The sequence below is a fragment of the Tetrao urogallus genome, assembly GCF_951394365.1.
Source record: "Tetrao urogallus genome assembly, chromosome: 2".
NCBI classification, from domain to species: Eukaryota; Metazoa; Chordata; class Aves; order Galliformes; family Phasianidae; genus Tetrao; species Tetrao urogallus.
The window spans coordinates 70,331,485-70,344,063 of NC_136814.1; the positions used below are offsets into that span (position 1 = coordinate 70,331,485).

The 12,579-nt window shown below is 45.0% G+C and overlaps 1 protein-coding gene across 1 annotated transcript; it reads right to left on the reverse strand.

The window, feature by feature from the left end:
* Window positions 1-2,068: 2,068 nt before the first annotated feature.
* On the reverse strand, window positions 2,069-4,680 carry TSTD1 (thiosulfate sulfurtransferase like domain containing 1; the record flags this gene model as incomplete). The annotated part of the gene is made up of 4 exons (XM_079550615.1): window positions 2,069-2,203; window positions 3,474-3,633; window positions 4,254-4,424; window positions 4,590-4,680. The coding sequence occupies 4 exons, from the start codon at window positions 4,678-4,680 to the stop codon at window positions 2,140-2,142; spliced, it is 486 nt and encodes a 161-aa protein (XP_079406741.1). The 3' UTR covers window positions 2,069-2,139.
* Window positions 4,681-12,579: the final 7,899 nt, after the last annotated feature.

Genomic DNA, 12,579 nt, shown 5'->3' on the forward strand with positions numbered 1-12,579 from the left:
AAATGCACACTGACTGCTGTATGGAGTTTGTAAGTATGAGCTGTTCTTCAGTTAAACATCAGTCTTTTCACATCTATCACACATCCCTCAAGCTTTATTTATTTATTTAATTGGGGAATTTTACACAATTAAGAATGGACAGAGTGAAAAGTTTTCTCACTGCTAAAGCGCCTTTGCAAAACACCTTTATCTGTATGATCTAAATCTCAGAGCTAAAATATTGGGCACTTGATGATAACTAGAGGCATCTGAAGTAATTACTGCCAGGATGATGATGGTATTACCGTCTCTGATTCCAGTGTAAGCAGTGAAAGGCAATAGAGTGAGGTCAAAGGATCTGAATTCAGTGATGAGAATTACAAAACCTGTTTAAACAGCTTGGAAACTGTTAGACTACAGAGAAAAAGGCTGGTAAATCTATTTCAATATTTTAGTTGTATGTTTTCATTGTTTTAAATTGCCTTTAAAAGGTGTTTAACAGTTGAAATAAAATCTACTACTAAGCATCAGAAAACTTACATTAAGATTTCTTAATGCACTGCATTAATTAATTCCACAAACCTCCCGCTCAGTTTCTCATCGTCATCTGACAAGGCTGGATTCTGGGGAAGGCTTTCTTCAGGAGCAAAATACTTCTGCCCTTTGTGCTCAGCCCCTACCTGCCACTTAGTGAAGTAGCACTGTACTGAAGGACTCCACTGTGCAGCTGCTAAAATGCCAACTGGTCTGTGCCAAAGAATGAGATTTTGTTTTTTTTTTCCCCAATTGGTAGCAATTCTGCACTTACTAAAAGGCTTGTGTTTCTTTTAGCCTCTTTCTTCCAAAATTTAAGTTCTTAATAGAATTTTGTTTTCTAAACCCAGAGAATATAGGATCTCTTGTTATGATTGGTTTGGTTCCCAAACAAAATTTGAAGGTTTCACCGTATATGGTATTGTCCAATAGTATATGAAGAGTCAAAAAATCTCAGAATTATTCAAAGATGCCAGCTGGAGCTGATCCTCTCAGAACAGGCACATGAAAATCTTGGTGGATGGAAGACACCCAAATTTGTCCTCAACAAATTCCCTTCTAGGGAAACAGGATGAACAGTGCGAGTGGCAAAATGGTGCTTTGGGAAAACCGAGTTAGAGTTTAGGTAACGGAAGGGGCCTCTTAACGTAGGTGGAGTTCTGGTGAAGAGCTACATTCAAGTATTACGCATGTATGAATGTGCATTAATGAATCCCTGCGTAACTCCATATTACCAACAGCTTCAGCAGGCTATTCTGAGTCATACATAAGAAATTTGTAAACAGATGATGCTACATGAACAAATGTCACAGAGGTGAGACAGTTAGTTGCTAATTCTCAGAGCAGAACCAGAAATCTTGCTCTCTTTTTCCAGACATCCCGCAGAGTCGTAGGCTTCTACAGTTTTCTATAGGCTTTAATTCAGTTCAGAGTAATTCAGCTTTGCTAGTTCCCTTGAACTGCTAACAGCATTAAAACAGACAAATAAAAAACCCAATCCTTAGAATTATGACTATGCAGCTGTATAGGTGGGATGGGATGTATTGTTTTTTTTTTAACATTTCAGATGTACAAATTAATATACAAAGAAGAAAGCAGGGAGTTAGGTAGCTTCCTTGGATGCTTCACATTTTCCAATCTAAGATGATTACGTCTCCATAATAACAACTTCAAGTAAATATAGACAAGTTCTCACTTGATACTGAGCTGCTAAGGGAAAAGAACAAGTTGACTGAGTGCTATTGCATTTTGTGCTCAGAAGCAGACCTGTGTATGTAAATGGACATACTTCTAAAGTAAGGAATCACACATTTTGAACAGCAAGTCAGTTTGTATGTTAGTCATTGTATGCTCTTGATAACATGGCAAAAACTTAAAAATATAGCTATACATGAAGAATAATACACCTGTGCTTAGGACACTTACAGCAATTCCATTAAACTGCAGTTATTCTAAACAAGCTACTCAACAAAGTTTTTTGGGAAGGATAATTTTATGCATGCTATCACCATTTATTTAAAGTCATAAAGCAAATCATGCCAAAATCCTGGTAGCCAAAAGCATTAAAATTCTTGTCACTTTCTTCCAGCATCCTGAAGGTGGGGCAGGAGCTGGAGGATGTCATCTTCATTTTTTCTCTAGAGATTCATGTTTTGCCCAGTCCTCAAGGCCACCAGCATAGTGCTGAACTCTGAAAGTATGCAGAAGATAAATATCATAAAGGACTCTCCTATCAATGTAGGAAAAGATAGGGAAGAAAAGTCACAGAAAAAAAGCACAAAGAAATTATCTTAAATACACTTGCACATTATACAACGAACCAGCCAGAAATAAGGGAAGTCAAACACTGCCTGCATCTAAACAGTATATTCTGTAGGCCATTTCTTCCAAATAATGCAATGCTGGAGATCAAACATCAAGCAAGTAGTGGCAGATGGATCAATTAAACAGCTTGCCAATGAACTCACTGCAGTGGGACATTATGTGACATTATGCCTGATACTTCAGATGTTATGAAGTAAAAACACACAGGTCTTTAGTCTCTTGCAAGCATACATGCTATACAGATCTGACATAATCCTGGGAAAAAACAGTCGTGATTAAAAAAGAAACACCATGCAAAACAATCCTTCAGTTAGGCAGTATGAAAAACAGGTGATAAAGGTTATTTTGCACTTATTTAAACGGCAGATTTATAAAACAAGAGCATGGTTCCACACTTTTGACTATAATTGGCAGAAATACCCCAATTCTTGAATTGCTGCTCAGTAAAAACATGGGCAAACAATCAATTTTTGAAATTTCTGCAGCCTTCTAGTCAGCGAGATGCCTTCTGTTGAGACCCTAACAACTCTACCAGTCAAATGCTACCATTTCTTTCACTCCGTCAATCTTGCTGTCTTTTTCACTAGTCGCTCCACTACTTTGTAAACAACACACTGCTTTACTGAAAGCCATACTGAAAGTCATATTTTATCACCATGAAATGTACAGGTGAACTGTACAGGTGGAACACAGTTTCACAAAGGATATGTTTTCATAAACTAAGATTTTAATTCTACCAAAATAAAAACTATTCTACTTTTCCAGTCATCCTGCATGTGAAGATTAGTGTTATGATGCTGTACAAGTGGCATCTCAGCAAGGAATAAGTAATAAGTAGAAAGTCCTTCCAACACCAATGTGGTCCTGCAGCACATGGAATCACTTTCAGCATAAAAGCAGAGTTGCTGGGGGTTGTTTCACAGGATGCCTCACTTTGCTGTAACACCAAATACCATCTTTCAAGGTTCAGTGGGGACATGAAAAGGTACTGTTTGGCAGTTCTCTAAGATTAATCTCTTCATTCAGTTCCATGTCAAAAATATTACTCACACCCATTGGAAGTTGAGAGAGAGTTCTGCTGCACTTACTGGGAGAGGTCATAGTAATTTCATCCTTATGCATGATTTCATGCTTACCTGCTGAAACCCAGGGATACAGCAAAACTCAGTGCTTGTCTACTTCTTGTTCCTGCAAAGCAGGAGAAAACCACATGGTCTGACTTGGCAGGCATCTTCTGATTGTACTGCTCCCTAAAGTCTGCTGGATTCATCTGCAGAGCTTCCACTAATTCATTCACTGGGAAATAGAAAAATAAAACAATACAGAAATTCTCACTTATTCTCTGTCCATCAGTAGATCTACATTCTAATGTTTCGAATTCCTCTGGGAAGATCTGGGCTCCACTGCTCAAGAAAGACAGGGATTTTCTAGACAGAATCCAGTGGAGGGCCACAAGATAATTATGGGCCCTCCATATGAGGAAAGGCTGAGAGACCTGGGACTGTTCAGCCTGGAGAAGACTGAGAGGTAATCGTATCAACGCTTATAAATATCTTAAGGGCAGGAGTCAAGCAGATGGGCCCAGGATCTTTTCAGTGGTGCCCAGCACAATTAGTACAAACCAAACACAGGGATTTCCATACAAATATGAGGAAAAATTCCATAACTGTGAGGGTGACAGCACTGGCACAGGCTGCGCAGAGTGGCTGTGGAGTCTGTTTCTCTGAAGAAATCAAGACCCACCTGAACTCCTTCCTGTGCCACCTGCTGTAGGGAGCCTGCTTTAGTGGGAGTGAGACCAGATGATCTCCAGGTCTCCTCCAAACCCTGGCGTTCTGCGATCATGTGTCCATAGCCTTGCTCACCAGCCAAACTGCACCAACAAACATTTCCAGGCAGCAGTGCGAGTATCTTACATGGTATGTTGATAGACGCCGGGATTTTCCCATCTCTCTCAATCTCCCACCTCTCTCGAACATCGATGTGGAGGACGTTTGCTTTCTTCAGGTTCTTGAGCTCCTGGTAAGACACGCTACTCTCCCTCTCGGAGCAGAGTCTGGGGGAGGTGACATGTACCGCCCTCGGCTCTGTAAAAGCAGCACAGCCCGTGAGAGCACGCCGAGCTCCCCCCGGCTACCGGCAGCAAGAAAGCGTGAAACACTTCCTCAAGCTCCGCGCCTCGGGTGATCCCGGGCCCCGCCAGCCGCCCCCGCCATCCCGGTCCGGGCTCCCCATGCCGCACCCTGCCTCACCGGGTGCCGCCCCCCGCCGTCCCCAGCGGCTGCTGCCCACCGCCCGGAGGGCCAGCGCCGCCCGGCACCGGCACCAGCCGCAGGCTGCCATACTTCCGAAGATGGCGGCGACGCCGGCCCGCCCTGCCCGCTCCTTGGGGCCCTCCCCTCCGGCAGCCACCGCTTTGGAGCGAAGGGATGAGGGACTCCCTCTCCTTCCACGTGTCTTTGTACGCACACCCCGTACCGGTGGTGCCCGTCCTCAGAGGCAGGCGTGCTGATCATCTCCCTGCCTAAAACGAGGACTGTGTTTTGAGGGCTACAGTCTTCCCTAATGAGAATTTTCTTTTTCCAAACGAGAACAAAGTGTTCCTCAGAGCTGGAGAGTGTGACAGATCGAAGCTGGCACAAGAGCTGGTTCCCCAGCCGCCCTTCTGCCGACTCCCATATGGCCCTGTGACGGGCATTCACAAATGTCTCTTTGGAGCAGCATAGCTATATGTGAGTTAAAGCTTTATGTGCTTTCCGTTTTTAACAGAACACAGGGGGATGGAATGCTTCCTCTTTCGAGTCATGTTTCATGTGCGTACTTCTAAAACAGCCACCCAGGTTTCTGTGTGTTGCAGTTCGGACTGTAGGTATGAGTGGTGGTGCGTCAGAACGGTTTGCGCGTGAGACACAAATTCGCATCAGGTTGTACTTGTATGAATTAGTTTGTATGGCTTTGGTGTGACCTAGGATCACACATACACATACACAGAACACACTGCCCTGTGTGCAAAAGCTGGAACAACCCAGAGGCTGGCTTTTGAGGGATTAGTTTGAAGTCAGAGTGGCTTGAGCCAGCCACAGCCCCATGGTTACTGAAGAGACAGGACAGGGGATAGCAGTAGCCCAGCCAACGCTCCGTGCTGTGGTACTCATGAATCACCATTTCCAATAACTTTTCCATCTTTTCTACAAAAGCAGCATACTTACTGTCTTCTCACTTTTGTGGTACTGCCATTAGCACGCACCCACCAAACTTACCCACTCTCCCACTCTCCTTAGCACCATAATCGTGCTTTACTGAGTGCTCTTGGCTTTCCCTGCTTTCTCTTTACTTTTCTCTCTGGCTCTGACAGCTGGTGCTGTTCACGTTTCATCCTTCCTCACCCCTGGCCTTTCGTTTTCCCTCACTACATGATATCTATAACAAGTCTTCCTACCGCACAGCTGTAACTTACCCTCGTTTTTCCTGGGATGGGCATAAAGCCTTCTGACCTCACCGCACAGAGTTCAGTCTGTGCTTCTCTAACCATCCCCTCAGCGCGTGTGCAACGCAGCCGCTGCAGGTCCTTGTTTTCGGAGTGCCCAACAGCACACCCCTTTCCCTCGGCGTCTCTAGAGCCACATTCCCCGCACGCTGCCCGCCCCAGGCCGGCTCCTGCCCCGCTCACCCAGTGCTGGGCCCGGCCCCTCTGGCGCAGGAGGCGGCCGGGCCGGGCCCGGGGGCGGGCCGCGCCGGGCGGAGCGGAGCGGCGGGGCCCTGGCTGCGGCCCAGCTTCCTCCGCCGCTTCCTGCCGCCGCCGTGCCTGGGCGCCCGCCGCTCGGTGAGTGCGGGCCGCGGGGTGGCGGGGAGCCTGCCGGCCGAACTCAGGAGGGCCGTGCCCGCGAGCGGCTCTTCCCGCCGAGCGGATGGCGCGGGGCCACGGCGCGGGTGCGGACCGGGGCAGGCCGGGACCGATCCGGTCCGCCATGGCGGCGGCCGGCGCCGAGACCGCGGCCTGGGGGAAGGGAAATCGCGGACGGGGAGACGGGGCGTCGGGTCTACGCCGCGGTGCCGGGCCCCAGAGCGACCGGGGGGAGATCCCCGTTCCCGGGGTTCCGGGCGGCGCTGCCCGGCGCCGCTCTCACGTAGCGGCGGAACGTGGCTGGTGTGGGCTCGTGCTGCCTCGCCGGCTGCCAGCTGCTGGTGTCCGCCAGCCGTCAGCGGCCCGAACGCGCTGAGCGTGCGGCGAGGTGAAAATAGCAGCATCGGGCCGGCCTGCCGACCTGCGGCGAGCTCCTCGGCGAGATGCCTGCGCAGTGAGAGGGAACCAGCCGCCGCGCAGTTGGTTGGGTTTAAGCATAAGCTGCGGTCACTTCGCATTAGGCGAGTGAGCGGGCGCGCTCTGCAAACGCGGCTGTGACATAGCGCTGCGGTCCCGTATCGCGATGCCGTCAGGCGGGCTGTGCGCAGCACTGACAGCGCAGCGTGTGCCGGCACGGGGTGGCGGGGAACCGTCGGTGCGCACCGCCCCGGGCCGGGCCACCTGGGCCGAGGTGGGTGTTGGGGGCCGGGCGGCAGCCTGCCCGTGCTCTTCGTTCGTCGGGGTTGTGGGCCTGCAGACTCGTAGCAGCTGCTCTGCAGGGCGTATTTGGGTTCGTATTACGATTTTTTTTTTTTTTTTTTAACGCGTGGATGTTCGCAGAACTTCAGTCCTTTGTCGTCTGTAGGCTTTACTTCAGGAGCTCACCCTGTTCTTGCTGTGGGAGTGTTGCCACTAATAGGATGTGCATGTGGCTGCATATTAAGCGCAGGAGCACGAGAATAAACGTATGCAAAGTAGGAGCTGATAGCGATCACTTCAGATATACTGTGGCATGTGGTCTTTAGGTACAAGTGAATTCTACTAGACAGACCTTTAGCACGTGAAGACTCAAACATTTCACCTCCCCCCCAATTTTCTAGCATTTTAAATGGAAGGAGGGTAGTGGCATGTACATACACCAGACTGATGGCAGAGCATGCCCTGTAAAACCGTTCTGCAGCTCGCTATGGTTGTAAATATTTTGTCAGATTTCTTCATGAAATATTGAAGAACTTGTGTTCTGTAGTTTTGTTTCTGCCTGATTCGCAGAAATGCAGCTGGCATCTCACAGTTCTGCTGCGGTACATCAAGGACAAGTCGTTCTACTTTAGGTGTGTTAGCAAAACAAACTGGGGCAATTTGTATGTAGGAGGGAAGTAGAATGAAATGCTTTGCTCTGTGCAGCAAGACTTTGACTTTCAAAGAGCTCAGACTAGTTTTTCATAGTCCTTTATGCTGTCTATTCTACCACATCAATTAGCTCACTCCCACAACTTCCAAGGTAGATGCAAAGCTTTGCATGGTCTGTGGTCTTCGTCTTCCTGGGACCTGTTCCAGCTCAGCTCTTTAGGTGGGGAGGCTGTATGGCTCTATGATACCAAGGCCTCTCAGCTTGTAGTGTGGGCTTCAGTCTGCCCTCTCAGGAGGTGTACTACAGCCACAATTCCTTTCTATTATGTGACTTGAAGAAAAATTATTTTTCAATTTTTCTAAGACTCCACAGACATTTCATCACACTTCACTCTTTATTGGTATTGCCCTTCATTTTTTCTTTATGACATCTTGAACCACTTTTTGCAGTTTTTGTCCCACAGCCCTGCCAGGATGCCATGAGCTCCCTGCTGGTTCTCTGGCTGTTTTGGCTGTTGTTCCTCTTGTGCTTGTGGTGACGGCACTGCTCACGTCGCTGCTCATACCACGTGGCTGCTGGGGCTGTCAGCACTGCCAGCACACTGTTGCTTCACAGGGGAAGTTCTCTGTCAGGCCAGCATAATGACTTAGAAGCTACAGCTCTTGCTAAGATACTGATGCATTTCTGTTTCTCAAGGATATTCATGGATCTGTAGGAAAATCCGTGTTAGACCCTGAACATGTCAGCCCAGATGCTTTTCCCTCTTGGTGTACTCGTTATTAGGCTGGATATTGGCAGGAATCCCTGATTTTTTTTTTTCTGTCTAAAAGTTTCTAGCAAAACTTTTGGTATAAAATGCTAGTAAAAATATGTCATCAAAGAACTGTTCCTTTTACCCACTCAATCCTTTTATTTACTTGGGTCGTAAACCCAGTTTTGGGCTCTTTCTCTTCCTGTTTCAGGGCACATCTCGTTTCTCTCCATCGTTAAAAGCAGGTTGTTTTTTTTTGGTGGCAGTTAGGTTTCAGTGGTGCATACATGGAGGATTGTGTAGGAGGCAGACATGAACACTGACAGACTGTTTGGCATGGACAGATGAATAAAAAAGAGTAGTAAAAATAAGAAATGCCATGGGATTTTCACTCTCGCTTGGGAAGTTGTATCCAGTGGTCAGAAGGCTCTGTCCATCTGATGTGCAAAAAGTACATCTGTGTCTCACTCTGTGAGGACTCCAGTCTTGTGTCAGGACTGGCATTTGAGCTCCAGTGATGGTGTAGGATGTGTGATGTGCCTTTGGGCTAGGAATCTGGGAGATGACACTCTGAGAATTTCAAACGACGTTTTCCAGGGGAAGAAGTGTTGCTGCCACTACCAGTCAGCAGTTCTGGTCCTATTACTGCTCCAGCAGGCAGTGAGGGCTTGTTTGCTGTGAAGGTTTTGGTGGCTGTCAGAATGCACAATGTCCTGGCGGCTGACTGATGGCACTGCCCAGTTGCTGACTGTGATGGATGTGGTTCTCGCTGCGATTGGGTGATATTTGATCTAGCAGTGAGTGAGCCAAAATGCCACAGGTGATGCTCTGAACAGACATCCAAAATAGATCAACTTGCAGCTTGCATCAAAACATGTTGCAAATATGCTCGCAGGGAAGCTGGCATTACTGTCCTGGGCAAGTCAGTCATTTTACAGTTAGAAGGAAGCTTGTGAAGTGCCATTGCAAATGTGCCACAGAGCATCTTGACCTTTTGGCTTAATCTGATCAGCATCCTGTGCTTTGGTGATAGGCTGCTGTTGGCAGCTGTGCCATGAAAGCCCTCTGCTGATTTTTGGAATGCTATATATTTTATTTTATTTTATTTTATTTTATTTTATTTTATTTTATTTTATTTTATTTTATTTTATTTTATTTTATTTTATTTTTTGTGCTCGCAACATAAACGGATATAGTTTTAATTGGTAAGTTTTAACACAAATGGTGAAGTGGTTAGCATTTAGGATACCTGAGATGAATTGAGGTCCCAGCTCATTTGAATTCAGGTGCTCACTGCTGGGGTAATTCACTGTACTGGTTTCACAGTTAATGGCCAGTTCTTCTGGGAGAGTCTTTTCCATATCCAAAATAGTACCTGGAAACCATCTGGAGGCTCTTGGTTCTATTTTGTAAGTGTGCTTAGATAAGCTGATGGTTATTAAGTCGTTTTTATCTTACTGTTTACATTCCAGTAATGCAAGTGTTATTCTCCCAGATAATCATGAAATAGGAGGAGTGTGGTGATAGGCGTTATGCAGATAAGAACACACAAATACGGCACTTGGCTGGAAGATCTGGCACACTAATTGTAAGATGGAAAAAAACATAGATCTTGACAGATGGAATGGAACATTGGTATGGGAGCCGGCAGTGTGTCAGGCTACTGCTGATTTGCTGGTGTGCTTCAGGTTTCTTACAAATGCTGTAGCGAAGGTACAGCATGAGAAAACATACTGCCAGTGCAGTGAGTTGTCGGAGTTGTGGGAGGAGGTACTCAACTGCTGAGTACAGTGTGCAAGATAAAATGCAAGTAAGTTTTGAGGAATATCAGCAACGAAGTTTGTATCTCCACCTCCCCTATGTAAAGATCTTGTGGAGAGGAGTGACTTGTTTGTTTATTTTTCCCCGAAAGAGAAGTGAAACACTAACCTGATACCTTCTATTGGTCCTAGCTCTACTCAGTTTCAGTAAAACATAACATTTAAAAAATAATATTTATTTTAGGAATTACATTTGACTCTTTGAAGTTTCTAAATACATACTTCATTGAAAGGGCTATGTTAAATATAGGCTATTTCAGGCATACCTTACATTAAAAATAATCTAGGTGTACCTGAGTTTAAGTCAACAAATTTAGCACTGTTACCTTCTGTTGCTTGTTGGCACTTTATCAAATCTGAAGCTTTTAAAATTAGGCAGGCAGATTGTTCTGCTGCTTTTGAAGTGTTTTGATCTTTCTAGAAAGGTGGAAATTAGCAGTTAGAGATGCTTTTGATCTTCATCAGCTTTTTGTAGGCAGACTGCCATTACGAGTCATTTTAAAAGTAAAAAGTAAACCAAGAATAGCAAGCAATGATGGTTACACTTCAAACTCTTGTATGCTGAGCTCAAAGCGTCTGAACAAGTTGGGCAAGAACTAGTTCTTAGATTTGTATGGAAGGATTATTTAAATGGATGAGATTTGGCTCTTTCTGCATTTATTTTTTATTTTTCCACAAAACTGAATTATTTTTATTTAAAGAGGCTGGGTTGGAAAGAGGCAAATTGTGTGGATATTGCCAACATTTTAATCCTCAGTGTATCTAGTTCATTTTGTCTTTACTTCTCCTCTGCCTGCTTGTCTTGAATGGATTGTGCCTATGATCAAAAGAAATGTACAGAGTTTCTTTCTTGCTTTCTTCTTAGCTGTATTTTATGTTTTTTTTTGAGGGGATCTATTTTTGTTCAGGGTTTTCACTCCTATTAATTTTCAATCTTTTGTTTCACATACACGGAATCATTTCTGAGGAATAACTTCTGAAGCACCTTACAACCCTTCTATCTCTCAGCTAAATGCAATAATCAAATTCCTTGCATAATCACTTTGATCCTACATTGTTGGTTGTGATTTAAATTGTTATATTCAATTTTTTTCTTGTAATGTTTTTAGACCCTAAATGTGTAGAAGGAGGTTGGGCAGTGCTGTGTATGTACTGTGCTACTTGCATCTCAGACACTTGCTGAATGGCTCCCTTTTCTTAGCCCTTCATCCCACTTCTGTGGGATGATTCAGAAATCAGATACAAGCCTTGTGTGGTCAAGTCCTGATATTCAGTGGCTTTTCCAAGAACTCTAGAGTCAGTAAACATTGCCTGATGGATGCCTCTCTGTTTGTGTTTGTGGAAACTGACTCATCTGCTCGTCCTTGCTACCTTTTGTTCAGCCTGCTCTTACTTAATGAAGGCAGAAGTGTCTCCAGATTGGTTGGTGGATTGCCAAAATGTGCATTGTCCGTGCTTGGATTTTATGTCAGCATTCATTCTGATACTATGTTGATTATATTTTGTCAGAAGGGCCTCCTTTCCAATTATTACAGGTTTGATGCTCTTCCTTCCCCACATGTCCCAAAGGCATGCTGAGAGTGGGTTCCAGCAGCGAGCTGCTCCTGTCTGTTCCATGTGGTGTGCTCTGGCCTGTTGGCCACAGGGGTTCAGAGGTGGAAGAGATGTGCTTGCATTTCAGCTGGTGAGGTGCATAACTGTTCTTTCATGAAGATATAAGGGGACTTGAAACGGACCAGTGTGAGCATTACCATCGGATGGGTGAAATCTGTGGTTTGGGCAGTCTTAGACAATCTGTCCAAACAGTTAAAAGAAATTCTCATGTTGAAACAAAGCAGTAGATAATTACATCAATGTTGAATAACCTAAGCACAGTTGTGTTCCTTGAGGGTGGACATCTTGTTGTCTTCATTATTGGCTCTTCACATAATGTAGTGTAAAATCATCAGTTTTCTGACAGCAGCTGTATCAGCCTTACTGTCTGATGAACATCATGATGAACCTTGTGCTTGGTTAAGCCATGCTGCAACAAGTGATGGTGGGCAGTTTCACGTGAAGCTTGTTTGGGTATTAGACGATGACAAGGTAGAAACACACACTTGAAGTTGCTTGGCTTGAAAGCACCTTTCTCTGTTCTGTGATACATGTGTTGATGTACATCAGGGATTTTAGATTTACTCAATTATAAGTAGTCAAGAGCTGGTATAGTCAGATCTTTCTTACTGTGTGAGCACAAACTGCAAATCCGCCAAGTCAGCAACCTGAATGTAGTAATGCTGCTTACTCGAATGTCTAAGCATTTGAAGCTTTATGTTGTTAGCTACAGAAAATTTAAAGATCTACAATTTAAGGTCTTGATGGCATAAATTAATTGCCGTTATATATTATGGCCAATTACAAAAAAAAAAAAAGAAAGAAAAGAAAAAAAGTGTGTTTTAACAGGCTGAAGATATGTGAAGTTACCTGTGCAAGGAAG